At 36.2% G+C, this 22,891-nt stretch overlaps 1 protein-coding gene across 39 annotated transcripts in view; it reads right to left on the bottom strand.

Annotated features, from left to right (window-relative positions):
* Positions 1-22,891, bottom strand: part of DLG1 (discs large MAGUK scaffold protein 1) — a 279,291-nt gene that overhangs the window by 117,308 nt on the left and 139,092 nt on the right. For 17 of the 39 annotated variants that reach the window (XM_021935047.2, XM_009202005.4, XM_009202009.4 and 14 more), the window contains 2 exons: positions 15,380-15,478; positions 4,060-4,113 (listed from right to left, as the gene is read on the bottom strand). The exons of 8 other annotated variants lie outside the window; for them this stretch is intronic. In XM_021935047.2, the coding sequence (XP_021790739.1) occupies positions 4,060-4,113; positions 15,380-15,478 (153 nt within the window). The remainder of the gene's footprint in view (positions 1-4,059; positions 4,114-15,379; positions 15,479-22,891) is intronic. 14 more of the 39 variants (XM_031663922.1, XM_031663915.1, XM_009202006.4 and 11 more) reach the window with 1 other exon arrangement.

Genomic DNA, 22,891 nt, shown 5'->3' with positions numbered 1-22,891 from the left:
CCCACTTTCACCACTTCTACTCAACATAGTACTGGATGTCCTAGCCAGAGCAATCAGACAAGAGAAAGAAAGGGCACCCAAATTGGTGAAGAGGAAGACAAAAGATTGCTGTTTGCTGCTGATATAATTGCATACCTAGAAAATCCTAAAGACTCATCCAAAAACCTCCTAGAACTGGTAAGTGAATTCAGCAAAGTTTCAGGATACAAAATTAATGTGCACAAATCAGTACCTCTGCTATATACCAACAGTGACCAAACTGAGAAACAAATCAAGAACTCAACCCTAGGCCGGGCACGGTGGCCCACACCTGTAATCTCAGCACTCTGGGAGGCCGAGGCGGGTGGATCACCGGAGGTCAGAAGTTCGAGACCAGCCTGACCAACATGGCGAAACCTTGTCTTTACTAAAAATACAAAAATTAGCTGGGTGTGGTGGTGCATGCCTGTAATCCCAGCTACTCGGGGCAGGGGCTGGGGGGTGGGGGCTGAGACAGGAGAAGCACTTGAACCCAGGAGCTGGAGGTTACAGTGAGCTGTTGTGCTACTGTACTCCAGTCTGGGCAACAGAGTGAGACGCTGTCTCAAAAAAATAAACACATAAAATAAAATAAAAACAAAAATTATTCAACCCTTCTTACAATAGCTAAAGGAAAATAAAATACTTAGGAATATACCTAACCATGGAGGTGAAATACCTCTACAAAAAAAACTACAAAACACTGCTGAAAGAAATCACAGACGACATAAACAAATGGAAACCCACCTCATGCTCATGGATGGGTAGAATCAATATTGTGAAAATGACTATACTGCCAAAAGCAATCTACAAATTCAATGCAATTCCCACCAAAATACCACCATAATTCTTCACAGAACTAGAAAAAAATTCTTAAAATTCATATGGAACCAAAAAAGACCCTCCATAGCCAAAGTAAGACTGAGCAAAAGGAACAAATCTGGAGGCACCACATTACCTGACTCCAAACTATACTATGAGGCCATAGTCATCAAAACAGCATGGTACTGGTATAAAAATAGATACACAGAATGAAGCAGAATAGAAAACCCAGAAAGAAAGTCAAATACTTAACAGCCAAGTGATTTTTAACAAAGCAAACAAAAACATAAAGTGGGGAAAGGACATCCCATTTGACAAATGGTGCTGGGATAATTGGCAAGCCACATGTGGAGAATGAAACTGGATCCTCATCTCTCACCTTATAAAAAAATCAACTCAAAATGGATCAAAGACTTAAATCTAAGACCTGAAACCATTAAAATGTTAGAAGATAACATCAGAAAACCCTTCTAAACATTGGCTTAGGCAAAGACTTCATGACTAAGAACCCAAAAGCAAATCCAACAAAAACAAAGATACACAGACGGGACTTAATTAAACTAAGAAGCTTCTGCACAGCAAAATAAATAATCAGCAGACTTAACAGACAGCCTACAGAGTGGGAGAAAATCTTCACAATCTATACTTCTGACAAAGGACTAATATCCAGAATCTACAGGGAACACTTTTACACTGTTGATGGGAATGTAAACTAGTACAACCATTATGGAAAACAGTACAGAGATTCCTTAAAGAACTAAAAGTAGATCAACCGTTTGATCCAGCAATTCTACTACTAGGTATCTACACAGAGGAAAAGAAGTCATTATATGAAAAAGACACTTGCACATGCATGTTTATAGTAGTGCAATGCACAACTGCAAAATTATGGAACCAGCCCAAATGCCCATTTTTCAATGAGTGGATAAAAAATATATGGTGTGTACACACACCCACACACACCCCCACACCACGGAATACTACTCAGCCATAAAAAGGAATGAAATAATGGCATTTGCAGCAACCTGAATGGAACTGGAGATTATTATTCTAAGTGAAGTAACTCGGGAATGGAAAACCAAACATAGTATGTTCTCACTCGTAAGTGGGAGCTAAGCTATGAGGATGCAAAGGCATAAGAATTATACACTAGCATTTGGGGACTCAGGGGAAAGCATGGGAGCGGGGTGAGGGATAAAAGACTACACACTGGGTACAGTATACACTGCTCGGATGATGGGTGCACCAAAATCTCAGAAATCTCCACTAACTTATTCATGTAACCAAACACCACCTGCTCCCTAAAACCTACTGAAATTAAAAAAAAAAAATCCAAAAAATAAAAAATAAAATCCTGAAGTTTCCCATCCTTTAAAATTAAAAAAAGAAAAAAGAAATAAAAGGCATCCAGAGATAAACTATCTCTATTAGCCAATGATATGATCCTGTATATAGAAAATTCAAACTACATAACTACTAGAGGTAATAAATGAGTTTGGCAAGGTTGTGCGATCAAAGATAAACACCTAAAAGGCAACTATATTTCCATATGCTAGCAATAAAAACTCCAAAAATAAACAAAACAATTCCATTTATAACAGCATCAAAAGAATAAAATACTCGCTGGGCATGGCTCACCCCTGTAATCCCAACACTTTGGGAGGCTGAGGCAGGTTGGATGACTTGAGCTCAGAAGTTCAAGATCAACCTGGGCAACATGGTAGAATCTTATCTCTACCAAAAATACAAAAAAAATTGTGGTGGCACGTGTCTGTGTTCCCAACTACTTGGGAGGCTGAGGTGGGAGGATCATCTTGAGCCTGGAAGGTGGAGGCTGCAGTGAGCTGAGATTGTCCCAACACACTCCAGCCTGGGTGACAGAGTGAAATTCTATCTTTAAAAAAAAAAAAAAAAAAGGAGAGGAGTGAGAGAATACTTACAAATAAATTTAACAAAAGAACTCCAAGACTTGTATACAGAAAACTGCAAAACATTATTGAAAGGAATTACAGAAATACACCCATATGTTTACAGTTAACTTATTCTCTATATGGTTGCCAAGGCCATTCGATGTGGAAAGAAGAGTCTTTTCAACAGTGATGCTATCCACACACAAAAGAATGAAGTTGGACTTCTACTTCACATTACAAAAATCAACTCAAAATGAATCAAAGACCAAAATGTAAAAGCAAAACCGTAAAACTCTTAGAAGAAAACTTAAGTATAAGTCTTTGTGATGTTGGATTATGCAATGGCTTCTCAGGTACAATACAAAAAGTTACAAAAGAAAAAATATTTTAAAAAGCATTGATTTTTAGACTCAATCATTATCATGAAATTGCATTTTCTAAAGTTTTATCCACTTATACTTCAACAAAAATGTATCAGTATATTTTTACCCCATACTGTCACCAGCAGAATCTACTGATAAACTTTTTGATCCTTTGGTAACATAATGTTTAAAATGTATTAACTGTTTTAATTTGCATTTATGTTATTACTCACGTTTTTCTACTTTTTCACCTTAACAAATTATGTTGAGATATTCACATACCATAAAATCTACCTTTTTAAAGTATGCAATTCAGTAGTTTCTAGTTTATTCACAGAGTTGTGCCATCATCATTACTCTCTAATTCCAGAACATCCTTACTGCCCCATAAACAAACCCTGGACCTATTAGCAGTCACTCCCCATTCTGCCTACACCCACCACCTGGCAGCTGCTAATCTACTTTCAGTAGGTATGGATTTATCTATTCTGGACCTTTCATATAATAAAATTACACAATAAGTGGGCTTTCGTCCCTGATCAATTTAAAATGACAAAGTTATAACTAATTATTTTAGTATATCCGAATGCACAAAAAAACCTGGTTACTAAAAATCCAGTCATTCAATTAGACTTCTAAAATGATTTAAATATATGGCGTTGTGTAAGTGACCAATGGTTAGAGACAACCTTTTGTGAAAGTTAGCCATCGTAATTTCAAAATTAAACTATAAATTTCTATTTAAAAATTTCTACTTTACATAAGGAAAAAAAAAACCAAAGGAGGACATATTATTTCATTTACTGTAGCTATTACAGCTATAGATTATAGTGACAGGACATCTTAAGAGAAATGTATTAGAGAAAATTCCATGGTCTTCGTATTTGTATGAAAAACTGAACAGGAAAGGCAGAATTACTTAAACGTGGGGAGGAAACGGAACTTACATAAGTTGGTGTTTCCAAGCTATCTGTGTTGACCAGGACTGGAGGAGGATTTGCCTTAAAAAAAAATCGTAAACGTGTTAGCTTAACAAGAAAACAAAAACATTACACGTTAATGTTCACAATGTTAGAGGCACATGAAAGACTTGCTTGCTATTTCTTAAGTTATAATCTTATATGAGCTTTTTATGTTAAATAATATATCCTTTTTCCAGCCCCAAACAGAAAAAATTATGTATAAGCAGTTAAAATAGATTTGCTTTTAAGAAATAAATTGTTATTTCTGCTAAAACAGTCATGATTTTCTTAAGTTTTACAAAGATCACCATAGCCTTCTCATAAAATCCATGAATATTCTTTAATGTAACCAACAACTCTTCCTAGGTTGCTCAGAAATCATTGTTTTCTATTCCCAAGGATACCATAAAGATTTCAATCATTTCATCACTCAGGAAAAAATTCTTCCCACAGTGAACTGTTTTTATACAGGGGGGAAAAAAAAATAAGTCTATCACAGAAATTAATTGTAAACTTTTAGAAAACTAAAAATACACTCTTAATGTAAAAACCCCTGATTACTTTCAGCTGCAATGATAGCTTTCCACTGTTATTCTAGACCACTCACAGAATTAACAGTGATCTATTACGGCAAGAAAAATAAGCAGAATAACACACACCTAGTTAAGTTTGGATTGAAAAAAGTCTTGGTTTTCTGGTTAGGTTAGAAATTATGATGTATATGAAACTAAAGAATACAATGCAATTAATACCAAATGAAAAATATATTAAAAAACTGATGTAATTCCCCTCAAATTTCTTTCTTCTGCATATTTAGTTATAAAAGTATCAAGTCAAATAACAGTTTCAGAGAATAAAAAAGATGACTATCATTTAAACAAACTTTAGAAGATGCTTATAAACATTAATAGTTCTACTTAATTAACTAAAGAATTATACATAAAAGCTGTATAAAAGAACATTATAACACAAAATAACACTTTCTTCCAAATATATAGGCTTTTAATAATGGTGAATATTCAAAGTTCAAATAACATTATTTTTGGCACAGTGCTATAGCTAAATGATATGATAAAATGCTTAGACAACCTAGTTTCATGGTTAAAGAATTATACGGTATGCATTTGGGCTATATCAAGCAGTAAGTTAAAAATGAGTAGCTAATACTTCATTATATATAAACATAAAATTAAATATAATACTTCATGTTTAGTCCCACCATTGATTAACAGTCTACCTTTGAATAATTCAGTGAAAGTCCATTTAACAAATAAAAATTGTACTTACAAAATTGCTATTTAAGCAAAGTTACTCAACTTACAGACATTTGAGATTTTATGAATATTTCAAATTACTTATTTCCCAATGGCATATTGAGAATACTCAAACATAATATTTTACTTTGCTAAAAAAATTAATACAACTTCACTTTATTCTGCTTAAGCAATTACAGAAGAAGAGGGCAAGAAAGAATAGGATATTTAAAGTTACAAAAGAAATCACATTTTTAAAACACTATGGCAAGAAAGTCTTTTGGTCCCTTGGCCGATTTTTTTTACCAAACATGCAGTGGAGAAAGTTGGTTTTTATCAAAATCTGATTTATACCATAATTATTATAATGTTAGCTGCTTATCAGTCCCAACTCATCATCACTGTATAGAAGTTACCTTTTGATTCTATTCATTTAGAAAGTATTGCTAATATTGAAATACACATAAACAAAATGACATAAGATGTTTTATTTACTTCAAAATAAAACAATGGAAGGCTGGGAGTAGGAGGGGTTATGGATCAAATAGAAGTACACGAGTTGATTGCTGTAGCTGGTGATGGGTATACATAGAGTTAATCGTACTATTATTTCTACATTTGAGTATTTTTGAAAGTTTGCATAATAAAAAGTAAACCAAAAAATCACTTTGAGCCAAGTACTCAGTTTTAAAGCAGTTAATAGCTAAAGTAGTTGTGAAATAATCTGGGTCAGTGTTGCTATTAAGATGCTGGCATTCAGGCCAAGCGCAGCGGCTCACGCCTGTAACCCTAGCACTTTGGGAGGCCGAGGCTGGTGATCACTTGAAATCAGGAGTTCGGGGTGAGCAAAATTATGTTTCTTAAGCCTTATTACTGATGCCTGGGTCAAATTATTTAGGAACTTTTTAGTTCCGCCTTCTGGAATATCCTTGCCTTTTTACTGCCTCTAACCCCAATCTCTAAGTGAATTATAGGGCTTCACTGTTGTCCAAGTTGGAAATATACACAATGGTATATAAATTTTAGTAATAGACTAAGCATTTCTATAGCTTCCTATGGTTTGCAACATATTTTCTTTTATATTACTTCTCTAGAGCCTCACACAGTCCCCCTGGGTAAAGACGGGTGTTGCTATCTTTTCACAGATGGAGAAAATGAATTTCAATAATAATTGTGATTTACCTACACTCAAATGTCACTGAGTGGTAGAGGGAGGTATAGAGAGACCTAGAACCAGGTCTGAGATTACAGGGTCACTTGAACCAAGGTGCAATGAAGGGTTTTTCTTCATTTGAAATAATTTCACGTAGACTCTTTCCAAGTCTTTTAGTTGTAGTTGTCTGATTTTCCACGTTACCTGTTCTACTACCCGCTGTCTTGGTTAAGGATCCCAAAGTCTTTTTTTTTTTTGAGACTGAGTCTTGCTCTGTCGCCCAGGGTAGGATTTTTTAAGTCAAGTTTATTGGCTGAGCACATGGCTCACCCAAATTTTACCATTCTATTTCATTAACAAAGGATCTTGTAGTGTTTGCTGCTGTAACAGACTGAAGCAACCTTACAAAGTTTCAGAGGGCAATATTATATTTTTTAAAATTGTGTTAAATTCTAAGATCTAATTATTTTAAAATAGGTCAAAATAGTTTAGAAAATGCACTTTTACAGTGTGCACTGTATTTTTCCTTCTCAGCACTGATCAAAGTTTCATTATGTTATTTGTCTAATGTTTCTTCCTCCTCTACTCAATTATAAACAAGTGCTTTACAAATGCTTTTCCAATGCAGAACTCACAAACCCCAGAGCATACCTCTTAGATCCTAATTTGAGACACACTGCATTCAAAGTTAAATGCTATGACTGAGGTGATCACTGCAGGTTAAAATGACTGTAAAAACAAATGCAGTGGATTCTGGAAAGATGGTAGAGTAGGAAGCACCACAAATCTGTTTCTCCAAGTTGAAAACAATTTCAGTGGCAGCATCTGTCTGATGTAAATATTTTGGAACCTGGAGTCTACTGAAGGCTTGCAACTTCCAGGTGAAGGCTTGGACAGTAAACTATAGTTAATTTCAGTCACCTGCATGCAGGTTTAGCACAGGAGCAGCTACCCACACTCTATCCCTCAGTCAACTGTGTGATGCTTGCACAAGTCACGGCGGGCAAAGAAAATTACGTTCTCCAAATATTGGAGATCTGTGCTCTAACTGCTGCTTCTCATCACAAAGGTGCAAACAGGCTATGGATACTGCTGTTTCACCTCCTCCTCACTGTTGCAAACCCCACCCAAACCTCCCAGGCTGAACTGATTTCCAGGAGATTTAAAGAGCTGGAGCCTCCCCTTCCTACACACCAATTTAATTTTCTTTTTCCCCTTTTGGGAGCCAGACATTGAAGACTAGGACATTAAAAACCAACCACATATATAGAGGAAATTAGAAAGTCACTGTGCATGCCCAGGGGAAGGATAGGCTCAGAAAACATCTAAGAAGACCCTACGTTTACACCTGAGGCTGATCTTTGACAGCCTAAAACAATCACAAAAACAGTAACAACAAAAAAAGAAAATGCTAGAGAAGAAGGAGAATCTGATTTTCAGAGTCATCAAATTATTAAATTCAAGTGTGCTGTTTTCATGGGAAAAAGAAATTCCAAGGCATACAAATAAACAAGAATAAATGGCTTATTCAAAAAAGAAATACAAATCAACAGAAACTGTCCCTTAAAAAAAAATAAGGCCAGGTGTGGTAGCTTACGCCTGTAATCCCAGCACTTTGGGAGGCTGAGGCGGGCAAATCACGAAGTCAGGAGTTTGAGACCAGCCTGGCCAACATAGTGAAACCCTGTCTCTACTAAAAATACAAAAAATTAGCAGGGTGTGGTGGCGGGCGCCTGTAATCACAGCTACTTGGGAGGCTGAGGTAGGAGAATCACTTGAACCCAGGAGGCGGAGGTTGCAGTGAGCCAAGACCACACCACTGTACTCCAGCCTGTGCAACAGAGCAAGACTCCATCAAAACACAAACAAACAAACAAACAAACCAACCCCCAAAACCTGATAGCAAATCTACTAGACAAAGACTTTTTTAAAGAACTAAAAGATGTGAATGAAAGCAAGAAAATGCTGTATGAACAAAATGGAAATACCAATAAGGAGAAATAAAAATTTATAAAATTCAGGAACTGAGAAGTACAATAACTGAAAATTCAGTGGAGGGATTCAAAAGCATATCTAAGTAGCTAAAAAAAATTAGTGAACATGAAGACAGGACAATGGAAAGTATTGCATCTGAAGAACAGAAATAAAAAAGATTAAAGAAAAGTGAACAGAACCTAAGGGAACCATGAGACATCATCAAGCAGACCAACTAATGCATTGTGGGAGTTGCATGAGAAATGAGAGATAAAAGAGTAGAAAAAAATATTTGAAGAAGTAATAGCCAAAACCTCTCAGATTTCATGAAAAACATGAATATAAACATCCAAGAAGCTCAATAAACAAGTAATGAAATCAGACTCACACTGAGGCACATTATACTTGAACTGTCAAAGGACAAAAACAAAGGGAGACTTCTGAAAGCAACAAGAGAAGTGACTTGTCACATACAACAAATCCTCAATGAGAATATCAGCAGACTTCACGTCAGACACTCTGGAGGTCATAAGGCAGTGGGTGGAAATAATGCTAAAATAAGAGGAAAAAGAAACCAAACCTGTCAACTAAAAATCCTGTATCCAGCAAGACAGTACCTCAAAAGTAAGGGGGAAATTAAGATGTTCCCTGATGAACAAATGCTGAGGGAGTTTGTTATCACTAGAACTGCCCTGAAAGATGTGCTAAAGGTAGCAGTTCAGGTTGAAATGAAAGAAAACTAGACAGTAACTCAAAGTCACATGAAGAAATAAAGATCTCAATAAAGGCAAATACATAGGTAATAATAAACACTAGTTAGCAGTGTTGTAACAATGGTTGTGTATATTCACTTTTGGTTTTCCACATGATTGAAGAGACTATATTACATTTCCAAATTAAAAAAAAAAAAAACTTAGCCTAGCCAGGCATGGTGGCTCACACCTGTAATCCCAGCAATTTAGGTGGCCAAGGCAGGCAGAGATGGCTTGAGCCCAGGAGTTCAAGACCAGCCTGTGGAACATGGTGAAACCCCATCTCTACAAACAAAACAGAACAGAACAGCAGCAACAACAAAAATTAACCAGGTGTGGTGGGAACATGCCTGCAGTCATGGCTATTCAGGAGGCTGAGGCGAGAGAACTGATTGGGCCTAAGAGGTTGAGGCTGCAGTGAGCGGTGATGGCACCACCACACTCCAGCCTGGGCTACAGAATGAGATCCTGCCTAGAAATAAATAAGCCTAATATTAATAAATAAAGTCAATATTAGTAAATAACGAAAATCAATTATTAGTTTAAAAGCTAACATTGTAACTTGGTAACTTCATATTTTGTCTCGTACATAATTTAAGACACTAATGCATTAAAAATTATTAGTTTCTGGTTTTGGGCATACACTATATGAAAATGTAATTTTGTGACATCAACAATCGAAAGGGGTTGGGACAGAGCAGTTAAAGGGGCAGAGGTTTTGTATATTATTGCAGTTAAGCTTGTATAAATTGAGATTAGAAGTGTCTAGGATGTCAAATGTAATCCCCTTGGTAACCACATAAAATATAACTAAAGAACAGACTCAAAGGAAACGAGAAAGTTAAATGTTTCACTACAAAAAATTAATCAAAGACCAAAGAAGACAGCAATGCAGGAAATGAGGAACAAAAAGCTACAGGCATATATATAAAGAAAACAAACAGCAAAATGACAAAAATAAGTCCTTCCTTACCAATAATTACTTTAAATGTAAATAAACTCTTCAATCAAAAGACAGAAATTGGCAGAATAAAATTTTTAAAATGTTCCAACTACAAGCTGTATACAAGAGACTCACTGTAAATCCAGACACAAATATGCTGAAAGTGAAGTATAGAAAGGGATATTCCATGCAAATAGTAACCAAAGGAGAGCAGAAGTGGCTGTACTCATAAAAGACAAAATAGACTTTAAATCCAAAAAAAGGTTATGAGACAACAAAGGTATTATATATTAATAAAAGGTTCAATATAGGAATATGTAACAATTACAAAAATTAACGCACCTAATAGCAGGCCATCAAAATGTAAGTAGCAAAAATGAGACAGAATTGAAGAAAGAAACGGTTCTACAATAATAGCTGGAGACTTCAACACCACATTCTCCATAATGGGCAGAACAACCAGACATATGATAAGTAAGGAAATAGAGGAGATGAACAAACACAATATACCAAGGAGACACAGAACTCTAACAACAGAACACACATTCTTCTCAAGTGCACATGGGAATAGAAGGAAACTATGTCAACCTAAGAAAAACCATATACAAAACCTCACAGTGAACATCATACTCAGTGCTGAAAGACTGAAAGCTTTTCCTCTAAGAAGAGAAAGAAGGCAAGTATGTCTGCTTTCACCACTTGTACTCAACGTGACCACTAGCTGAATAGTTGAAGTTGTAGTCAAAGCAATTAGGCAAGAAAAAGAAATAAAAGACATCCCAATTAGAAAGGAAGAAGCAAAATTACTTGTTCACAAATGATATGATCTTATACGTAAAACACCCTGAAAGATTTTACAGAAAAACTGTTAATAATTAAACCAATTAAGCAAAGTAGCAGGATACGAAGTCAATACCCAAAAATCAGTTGTATTTCTTCTAACATTGAACAATCTAAAATGGAAATTAAGAAAACAATTCTGTTTATCACAGCATCAAAAAGTACAAATTTTCAGAACACTGAGCCTCCTAAATGCTAAAAAAAAAAAAAAAAAAGAATTAACTTCATCAAGAAGGTAAAAAACTTGTAAAATGAAAACTATAAAACATTTATGAAAGAAATTAAGAAGACATAAATAAATGGGAAGGGATCTATGGTTACAGACTGGAAGATTTATTATTGCAAAAATGTCAATATTACCCAAAGTAATCAACAGACTTAATGCAATTCCTATCAAAATTCCAGTAGGGTTTTTAAAGAAACAGAACAACCCATCCTAAAAGTCACATAGAATTTCACGGTACCCTGAAAGTCAAAATGATAATGAAAAAGAAAAACAAAGGTGGCAGGCTAACACTTCCTGATTCCAAAACTTACTACAAAGTTACAGTAATAGAAACAGTCTGGTACTGGTGTGCAGACAGACATATAGAAGAGAATAAAGCAGAATCCAGAAATAAATGCCATATACAATAATCAACCTAAAACGGATCATGATCTAAATGTAAAACCTAAAACTATAAAACTGTTAGAAGAAAATACAGGCTAAAAGTGAGACAATGGAACTGACAGTGATTTCTTGGATATGACACAAAGGTACAGGCAAAAAAGAAAAAATAGGTAAGTCATATCTCTGACAAGACGGGAGACCCAGAATGCACAAAGAACTCCTAAACTCCAACAATAATACCAAACACCCTAATTAAAAAATGGTCAAGGAACTCATACAGACATTTTCTCAAAGAAGACATACAAATGGACAATAAGCACATGAAAAGATGTGTCACTAATCATTATAGAAATGCAAATCAAAACTACGAGATGTCACCTCACACCCATTAGCCTGGCTACTATTAAGAAAACAAAATAAAAAGTGTTGGTGAAGATGTGGAGAAACTGGAATCCTTGTGCACTTCGGTGGAAATTTAAAATGCTACAACCGGCTGGGCGCGGTGGCGCACACCTGTAATTCCAGCACTTTGGGAGGCTGAGGCGGGTGGATTACCTGAGGTCGGGAGTTCAAGACCAGCCTAACCAACATGGAGAAACCTTGTCTCTACTAAAAAAAAAAAAAATAGCGGGGCATGGTGGCGCATGCCTGTAATCCCAGCTACTCGGGAGGCTGAGGCAGGAGAACCACTTGAACCAGGGAGGTGGAGGTTGTGGTGAGCCAAGATCGCGCCATTGCATGCCAGCCTGGGCAACAAGAGCGAAACTGCATTTCAAAAACAAAAAAAGGTCCAGAGGCAATATGATGCTCTGTTCTGGAAATACCTCTAATGTAATTACTCTCACATTATGTGGGAGCTATTTGTTAAACTTGTCGCTTGCACAAACACCTAGTAGGCTCCTAGAGGACAGAGAATGTTCTATTCATCTTCAAAGCACATATTCAAATATCAAAAAAGACCATGCACAAAAAATTAGCTCTAAAGCATTTTCAACAATATTTTAATTACATGTAACTTTTCAGAACTGATAGAAATAAAGGTTCAAAACACCTAGTTTTAAAACAGAGTATTTACTCTAGGGTGCAAATAAGCCTCTGGATTTAATAGGCTGGAATCACAGAGATTATGTGTTTACACTCCCAGTAAGAAGAACTAGTAACTGTTACCTACTCTGTACTCAGTTTCTAAGTGGAGAAACTGAGGTTCTCAGAAGTTGAGTAATTTCTACACCATCACACATGTAGAAACAGGTGAAGCTAGGAAGTGGTGGAGTCAGGTATGACTATACTATAAAGTTCATGCTCTTTCTGCAATATTAAGCAGCCATTGAATATTATCTTTCTGTGCCACTCTGTATGATAAGTGTAATTCTGATTTGTAGAGGGCTTTCATAAAGTACAAACAATATGATCAATATGCAAGTACTCTGAAAAGTGTAAAAGTGTTCTACAATGAAAGACTATATACTTTTTAACAAGTTATTATCTATGTATCTTTCTAATTTGCCTGACTCTCAAACCCATTTTAAAGGAGTCAGGTTGCGCTGCCCCCATTTTAACAGATGAAGGAGGAGAAGACTCAGACAGGGTAACTTGTTTGAGTGACAAAGACGGACTAGACTCTAAATCTTCTCTTCTGCTTTTATTTCTAATACATACTAATGCATCTAAATGTAAAGTAGTGGATCTTTCAAGAATACATATTCACTTAATATGTTGAAATTGGGTTATATGTTAGCATGGATTTTAAATTTTACTTAGGGACAGACATTTTAGTCCATTATTTTAATTTTATAACGTACTTGACTAATTAGGAACACACTTATTCTGGAAAATGAGGTCCACTCATTGGCTTCTCACATAACACAACAAAAATGGTAAAACTCTCTTTCATGAACTTCTGTAGCATATTTAAAACCTAAAGTGAAGCTATGCAGAATAAATAGGTCTTTTTTGTGTGTATCCTCCTCAAATATCCTCATTTAAACAAACAAATAAACAAAACAAAACAAAACTTGTTCCTTAGTTTCCTTTCTCAGAGAAATATGAGATAATACTAAAAATATGAACAGCCAAGATTATGTGGCAGTACTTGACACGCATTAAGTATCCTCTCAATCACTGTAAAACACCTCAAGTTAGTACTCCTGTCTATCTTCAGTGTTACAGATGAGTAAATGGAAGTTCACTGTGGTTAAGTAAAGTGTGTAGTTACATAGGTTAAGTGGTAGGACTGGAATTCCAACCCCAGGTCATTCTGACTTCAAAACCTATATTTTTATAAGACTATGCAAGATCTCAACAATTTTCAAATGTAGTGTGATGTTAAGTTAGGGATGCCTGGAGTAAATGAATGAGAGAATTCTGAATAGGAAAAGACAGGCTCCCAAATGAATATAAAGAGACTGGTACAAATTCTCAAAGGATTCCAGAAAACTATTTTAATGCCAAAAAATTGACTGAAGTGAGAAGAGTAAAATAAACTTTCAATTCTACTTAAAAAAAAAAAAAAAAAAAACACTGTACTAATCAACTCTGTGTATTTGGAAAGATGTTACATTATTACGATGTTATAATAACCCTCAAACTGCTTGCTCAGAATTATATTTTATTTATAAATTCAATTTTTTCCTGCAATATAGAGAGAATATCCATTTGGATTCCTCTATTCATTGTTAGTTTTATGAGTTAATTTTTAATTATTTTCATAATCAAAAATTATATAGTACTAATATTATTACAATGATTACAATTCAGTCTTATTACAGTAAGGCTGAAGTCATTGTAACATTGTAATTTCCCCTAGAATCCTCGGGTGTGTGGATGTTCTTACTGACTTCACTTTTTAGGAGAGGGGAAGGGCACTGAGATGTGAATAATCACAGTTGATATCTTTTTTCCCCCAATGGAGCTGATTTTGAAACTGTTTACACAGCAAACATAGTATGTTTACCCAGATTTTATGCTACAGATCAGTAATTGGCAAAAACAATCTATGGGTTCCTTTATTTACACTTTAAATGAGATCGTGATCTTTCACACCAAAGATCTTTATTATTATTCTTAGTAATACTACCATTATTTTGACTTTGCATAACTGTTGGAAGGGCAGTTAATGTCTCGAGTCACCCCTTGGAAGTAGAAAGTCTTTGAAAAACTAAAAATGATTAGATTCTCTCATATTTGGCTATTATTATTTTTTAAATTGTTACATATAATTTTTTACAAGTAAAATTTTACAATAGATTTACATAAAAGTTGTGAAGATAGCACAGAGCATTCCCAAATAATCCAGATATGTTGGCTATTATTTTTACCTAATAAATGTGAAGTGTCTTATCTAATCAAATAACATGAGAACGAGTATTTCCAAAGATAAATATATAATAGGAAACAATGTGCTAAATAAAATGATACATCTGGTACAAAATCAGGAGTACAATGATTTTTACTAGCTTTAGAAGAATAAAGTGTTCTAAAGTAAAAATGTTTAAAAACTGTTTTAAGCAGATTCATAAGTACAAAGGCATGAAAACAAATCTAAGGTTCAATATTATGAAGTTCACAATGTGTTCCATTTCACACACAACCTAATAAAATGGCAAATCTTGACTCCATTTATATTAAATTTGAAATGTTTAAGTCCCTAAAACTACTAATTGAAGCCCAAAGTAAATTACCAAATTACAAAACACAGCTCAAACAGTTTTAAAAAAGAACACAAATGAAACATTAAAAGCAAATGAAATTTTTATAAAGAAAAAAGAAACTAATAAAAACCTGTGGTATGGTGGGTAGGATGACAGTATTCTCAGCAGGGACTGGCAGGACAGGGATCACAGGGACAGTGGGAGGAGAGGGAAGAACAGCTTCTGTTGGCTAAAAATCATCAATGACAAAAAATCAGGAAAAACACCAAAATAAAAGGGAAACACATAACAAAAAGCTGTGCCATAAAGATAAATTATAGTTTTCAGAAATAACTATGCAACAGGTAAAATATTAATACATTACACTAATATAAATAATGAGAAAATACCCTTTAGAAATTGTTTTAGAAACAGTTACACCCCCAATAATTTTAATGATTCTGTAATTAAAATGAGTGACTACTCTTTAGATGTTTAAATGATAATAAAAAACATTATCACTTACAATATTCCTTCCTTCTCTGGGAAATAAGACAATTGCTTCATAGACAGACTACAAAATATTTTTTCTAGTACTCAGAATACATTTGACTGCTTTCCTCTATGCATTCAGAAAACTAAAAGTAATTTTATTAGCCCAATCAGGCAGACAAGAGAGTTTACAAATCCATGATACTAACTTCTATTATCAAGAACCGTAATCACCTGCCTCAACATGCCCGTAATCAATTCAACTAACATTGATTGTCTATTATATGCCAGACATATCCGGCAACAATGAAAAAACAATGTAGACAGAACCCTGGTATAAATTAAACTAAGAAGTTTAATGTTTATCTGGCTTAAGTTATTTTTCAAAGGATGAAACTGGAACACAGGACAGTTGTTTTGTATAAGACCCGTTGGCTATATAAATAAAACACCTTATATATGTAAGGAAAACACTAAAGTCAAGTAGATGAGGACAGCTTGCCTTCATAGGCCTTAAAACAGGAAGAACAAATTGTCAGACTAAAAACAAGGTTTATCTTTATTCATAAATACAAAATAAAATGGCAAATTTATTTTGCCTATCAAATTAGTAAAATTAAGATTTATTAAAAATGTATGGCGTCTCTTCAACAATGGTGCTGAGATATCCACATGCAAAAGACGAAGGTCTACAGACCCCCATCTCACATTATATATAAAAATTAACTCAAAATAGATTAACAACCTAAATATGAGATTTGAAAACATAAAACTCTTATGAGAGAACATAGGGTTAATCTTTGTGACCTTGGATTTGGTAATGGAGTCTTAGAAATACTGTGACCAAAAAAAAAAAAAAAACCATTAGACTCTATCAGAATTAAAACCTTTTGTGCACCAAAGGGCATTACCAAGAAAGTGAAAAGACAGCCTACACAATGGGAGAAAATATTTGGAAATCATAATCTGATAAGGGTTTAATATCCAGAACATTTAAAGACTCTTACAACTCAACAATACAAAGAAAAACAACCCAATTAATGAAATGTGCAAAGAGCTTGAATAATTTCTGCAAAGATATACAAGTGGCCAATTAGCACATGAAAATGCTCAACATCATTAGTCAATAGGGTAATACAAATAAAAGCTATAATGAGAGATTACTTCACCACTACAAGGGAAGTTTCTAACTAAAACAAAACAAAAAAAATCGAAGTAACAAGTAGTGGCAAGGATGTGGAGAAACTGGAACTCTGGTAAAATGCTGGTGGGAAATGTAAAACGGTACATACAGCTTCTGTGGAAAACTTTGGCAGTTTCTTAAAAACCAACCATAAAATCAGCATATGATCTAGCAATTGGGTAGGTAAATGTGCACTGGGAAGGCACATCCCCAAAAGTGAGAGCAAGGACTCAGACACTTGTATGCCAATGTTCAGTGCGGCATCATACACAACAGTCTAAAGGTGGAAAGAAACCAAGTTGGAAAGAAACCAAGTGTCCATCAGGAGATGAATGGATAAACAAAATGTGATAATATACACATGATGGATATTATTCAGCCCTAGAAAGGAATCTTTTTTTTTTTTTTTTTTGAGACGGAGTCTCACTCTGTTGCCCAGGCTAGAGTGCAGTGGTGCAATCTCAGCTCACTGTAACATCCACCTCCCGGGTTCAAGCAATTCTCTGCCTCAGTCTCCCAAGTAGCTGGGATTACAGGCACCTGCCACCATGCCCTGCTATTTTTTTTGTATTTTTAGTAGACATGGTGTTTTACCATCTTAGCCAGGCTCGTCTTGAACTCCTGACCTTGTCATCCACCCACCTTGGCCTCCCAAAGTGCTGAGATTACAGGCATGAGCCACCACACCTGGCCCTAGGAATAAAATTCTTAATCATGCTAGAAGATGGATGAGCCTTTAAAACATTAAGTGAAATTAGCAGACACAAAAGGATAAATATTGCACGATTCCACTTAAAAGGCTAGTAAGTTTTGTTATACATATTTTACCAATAAAAAAAATACGATAAAAATATTCCAAAAAAGCTTTTAAAAATGCATGAAAACTGGTCCTCTCACACTGCTATTGGATATACAAATTAATGCAAACTTTAGGAAAACTAATTTGTCAGTAAATATCTAGAGCTTTAAAAATGTTTAAACTTGGCTGGGTGCAGTGGCTCACCGCCTGTAATCCCAGCACCTTGGGAGGCCGGGGTGGGCGGATCACGAGGTCAGGAGTTCAAGACCAGCTTGGCCAACATGGTAAAACTCCATCTCCACTAAAAAAAAGAAAAAAAAAAAAAGTCTAAACTCTTTGACTTAGTAATTCTAGAACTCTATTCTAAGCAAAAATTTTAAAAGTCAAGGTTTTAAGGTATTCTCATAAGGTGTTTTAAGGTTTTAAGATATTCTTTTGAACATTTTCTATTTGGTCAATTGTGGAATATTTTAAATACCCAAAGGTGTCAGAATGGTTAAGTAAAAAAGTAAAAAATGGAAACTATGTGAGATTGAGGCCAGGCATGGTGGCTCATACCTGTAATCCTAGAGCTTTGGGAGGATGCGGCAGGCAGATCACCTGAGGTCCGGAGTTCAAGACCAGCCTGGCCAACATGGCAAAACCCTACAAAAAAATTCTGAATTCCATATTATGAGCTCAAAATTAATAACAATAGTAACTGATATTCACTGCAATACTTACATGACCTTCCAAGAATGTTTGAAAACCCATAGGTTCTGACTTCTGATTTATGAATGTATAAGAAAAGTGTGGTGATTTTGTAAGAACTGTGCTTGGATCCAGTGGATATACACAAGGAAAAACCAAACATATACTGATTCCTACCCTTAAACTATACATAAAATTGATTTTAGCTGGTTTGCTGCCATAATTGAGAGAAGTAAACAATATAAGACTTCTAGAGGATGACACGGTAGAGTATCATCATGACCTTGGTGTAGATGACCTCTTGAAAGGAAAGTGCATGTTGCTGAAGCCCAAGCAGGGTGAGCAAAGCATCTGTGCGCAGGGAGTGGAAGGGAGGCAATAGCCTGGCAAAGGGTGTTGGAGCCTAAGCATGGCAAGGAGGGTGTCCACATGGACAGAGGAGTGGTGGCAGCCTGACATGTATGGTTGGAACCCGAGTGAGACAGATAGTATCTATGAGGCAGTAGCTGTGGTCTGGCATAAGGTTTTGCGCTGTCAGTGGACTAAATGGGATCTTTTGGAGCCTGAGCAGAGGGAGAAGGGCATCCATCTAGGGCAGCAATAGTGACAAGAGATTGCTTATATACAGGGCATTCTGATCCAATAAATAAATACATGAAGGATATTGACAGCAAGGTTCCTCGTGTCAGAAAAGGGAGTTATAAATATGGAAAGACAGAAAATTAGCATGAGACCTATGGTGTTACACTAAAATTGGAGGTATTAGTGTAAGCAGTTTTCAATATATATAGATAAATACAAAAATAAATATAGACATAAATGTGTGTGTATATATGTGCATAACTCTGCTAACTATGAGGACCTGGGAGCAGTTAACAGCTCCACAGCACCAATACACCTGGCATTCAAATCTTGGTTTCTAAATACTCATTCTGCAATTTAAAACAACACAACACGGCCGGGCGTGGAGGCTCATGCCTGTAATCCCAGCACTTTGGGAGGTAGAGGTGGGCAGATCACCTGAGGTCAGGAGTTTGAGACCAGCCTGGCCAACATGATGAAACTCCGTCTCTACTAAAAATACCAAAAATTAGCTAGGCGTGGTGGTGGGTACCTGTAATCTCAGCTACTTGGGAGGCTGAGCCAAGAGAATTGCTTTGAACCCAGGAGGTGGAGGTTGCAGTGAGCCAAGATCACGCCACTGCACTCCAGCCTGGCCAATAAGAGTGAAAGTCCTTCCCGGGGGGAAACAAAAACCACAAAACAAAACAAAAGCAAACCAAACCATGGGTCTTTGAAGAAATGGCTGATTCCAGTGCTAGAGCTCAGCAAGTACAATATGAGTGTAGACATCCTGCTGTGCCAGAAAATAAGGGAAGTGCTCAAAGAGGATGACAAATGACAAAGAAGTTGGCTTGAAGGGCTGCCATTGGCCAGACTGGGAACTATCTGTGACTCAATTATAACAATGGCATAAAATCCACTGAATAAAACTGGAATCTGGGACCCCATACTGATATAAATAAATACACGAATAAACAAATGAAGATAAGAGCATTTCCTTATAACAAAATGCTAACTAAAAATGTAATGATGGAATTATAAAATCATTTGGCAGCCATCACAGGAATAGAGTAATTCATTCAAGAAATATTAATGAATGTTAAAACTTCCTGTTGCTAAGTGAAACGTCCATTTCAGTGGGTGAACGGCATATACTCATACAAAAGTGTTTCATTTCAAAACATTAATTACAGTGGAGAAATATGCAGATAGTATCTTAATCAAGTGATCAAAGTTAACGTCACCAGCGACGGGGAAATCAAAGCCATGCATTATGTGATGAATGTGATGAAAGTATAATGCTTCCAGGGTATTTCTGCCAAAGACGCATAACTTGAATCTAATCATTAAACATCAGACAGACCCAAGCTGAGTGAAACACTACAAAATAACTGGCTGCAGTCATCAAAAGCGTCAAAGTCGTGAAAGTCTAACGTCACTTTTTAATTCAACTTTATTCTCTTTTTGAAACGACGTTACTCAGGTAGAACAGATATAAAAAAACTGCACATATTTAATGTATACAATTTGACTGAGTTGCACATACGCATACACCCATGAAGCCATCGCCATGATCAAAGTAACAAACGTATCTACCACCTCTGAAAGCTTCCTTGTGCCTCTGCTGTTTTCTGTTTTGTTTTGGTTCTTTTAAGAACACTAAAGTTTATTTTTTAAATGTTTGAAAATGTCACAGATGTAATATGTTAAATTTATTTTCTTATAATAGTCTCCAGCCCTAACAACAGGATAACAACTGATTAATAATCTACTTTGATAGTCAAAATAAGATAAAAGTACATGCTTATGTCATATTTCAAGGCAAAGCACAACAATTTTCTCCACTGGGTAGCTGCTCTCCAAAAGCCTTTATGATAAATCATGAATCCATTAATATTACATTTTAATCCCACTTGCAACCCTTTGTCTCTGAGCCTCTTCTAGAATCATCTTCTTTAGATGAGGACGTGAACACCATTAAAAAAAATTTCCAGTTTACAGCATCTTAACCCATCCCACTCTCTACAGGGCATTGACCAAGTTCCTTGAAACAGAACACAGGCCCCTGCCTCTTCCTTAAGGCCAACACTGCTGAGAAAGTCAACGAGGCATCAACACACACAATTCCCTAACCACAACTGATAACCAATTCTGGTAACAAACAATTACAGAACAACAAAGTAATTCATTTAGTTCACTAGAAACAAAAATACAACTCTAAACAAATAACAATCCAAAGAAAGCTGACTGATGAGGAACAGCAAAGGTATTGAGGAAGGAGAGAGACCCTCTCACATTGTTTTATATTGTTTTATACTCAGTACCTGTTTTAAGAAAAAACAAGGAAGTGAAACCAAAGACAGGCAGCCTGGTGCCAGGCCCAAAACTGGGCCTGGGCCTGCCTGGCCTAAACCTAGTAGTTAAAAATCAACTCATAACTTAGAAACAAATGTTATTCATAGATTCCAGACACTGTATAGAAGAACATTGTGAAACTCCCTGCCCTGTTCTGTTTCTCTCTGACTATCAGTGCATGAAACCCCTGTCACATATCCCCTAGATTGCTCAATCACGACCCTTTCATGTGAAATCTTTAGTGTTGTGCGCCCTTAAAGGGGCAGAAATTGTGCACTTGGGGAGCTTGGATTTTAAGGCAGTACCTTGCCAACGCTCCCAGCTGAATAAAGCCCTTCCTTCTACAACTTGGTGTCTGAGAGGTTTTATCTGCGGCTCGTCCTGCTACATTTCTTTTTTCCCTGACAGGGAAGCAAGGTAACTGATGGACAACCAAGGCAGCCCCTTAGGCAGCTTGGGCCTGCCCTGTGGAGCATCCCTGCGGGGGACTCCAGCCAGCCTGAGTAGGGCGTTCCAAAGAACGCTCCTGGGCAGGCAATTGCCCCAGTGGAACGCCTCGCCAGAGCAGTGCGTAGCAGACCCCCGCGGAGGAATAACACAGTGGCTGAACACCGGGAAGGAACTGGCACTTGGAGTTTGGACATCTAAAACTTGGTAAGACTAGTCTTTGGAACTTGCCCACTCCATTTGAGTGAAAGCATGGCCTGATCACCCACGGCATGCCTTTATCGGTACTTTGGTTTGGTTTTGGTTTTGACTTGGTTTAAATTGCTTGACAGGACCAGTCTTGGGAACTTGCCCACCCCATTTGAGTGGAAGCGTGGCCTGATCACCCATGGCGTGCCTTTATCGGCACTTTGGTTTTGGTTTTGACGTGGTTTAAATCGCCTGATAGGACTGGTCTTGGGAACCTGCCTACGCCATTTGAGTGGAAGCGTGGCCTGATCACCCACGGTGTGCCTGTACCAGCACTTTGGTTTTTGTTTTTGACTTGACTTGGATTGCTTGATACTATGGTTTTGGTTTTGACCTGGCTTGGATTTCTGGATACTCTGATTTTGGTTTGGTGTAAAAAGCAGAAGTGTGTGTGTGTGCGCCCTTTTTACCTGTTTTTTGTTTTGTGGTGTGCGTGTGGTGTGAGCATGGTGTTTTGTCTCAAAGAAGCATGGGTCCGGCACAAAAAAGTCCGCCCCACTAGGAACTATGTTAAAAAGTTTCAAGAAAAGAAAAAAGGGGGGAGGCAGAATTTATATTTTAAAAGTTTGTAATAAGTCAGAAAGCTAAGACATGTCGAAAAATTGTCTGCAAAAGTCATAAAAGAAAAAAGTTATAAAAAAATTTTATGCAAAAAATGTTATATAATTTAAAAGTAATAAGGCCCCCTAAGTACTATTGAAAAAATAGTTTATGTGCAAGGTGTGTAAGAAACTTAAAATATACCTTTGGTAAAAAGATTATAAGGAGGCATAAGAATGTGGATTTCTACCTACATTAAAAGATTAAAAAATTATTGTTTTAAAAGTTTAAGCAAGTTTTAAAATGTTAATTGTAAAGAAAATTCTGTGTGTAAACATATTAGC

This window comes from Papio anubis, chromosome 2, assembly GCF_008728515.1.
Source record: "Papio anubis isolate 15944 chromosome 2, Panubis1.0, whole genome shotgun sequence".
Lineage (NCBI taxonomy): Eukaryota > Metazoa > Chordata > Mammalia > Primates > Cercopithecidae > Papio > Papio anubis.
Note: the sequence above shows the minus strand (reverse complement) of the source record. Positions and strands in the feature narration are given on the sequence as shown.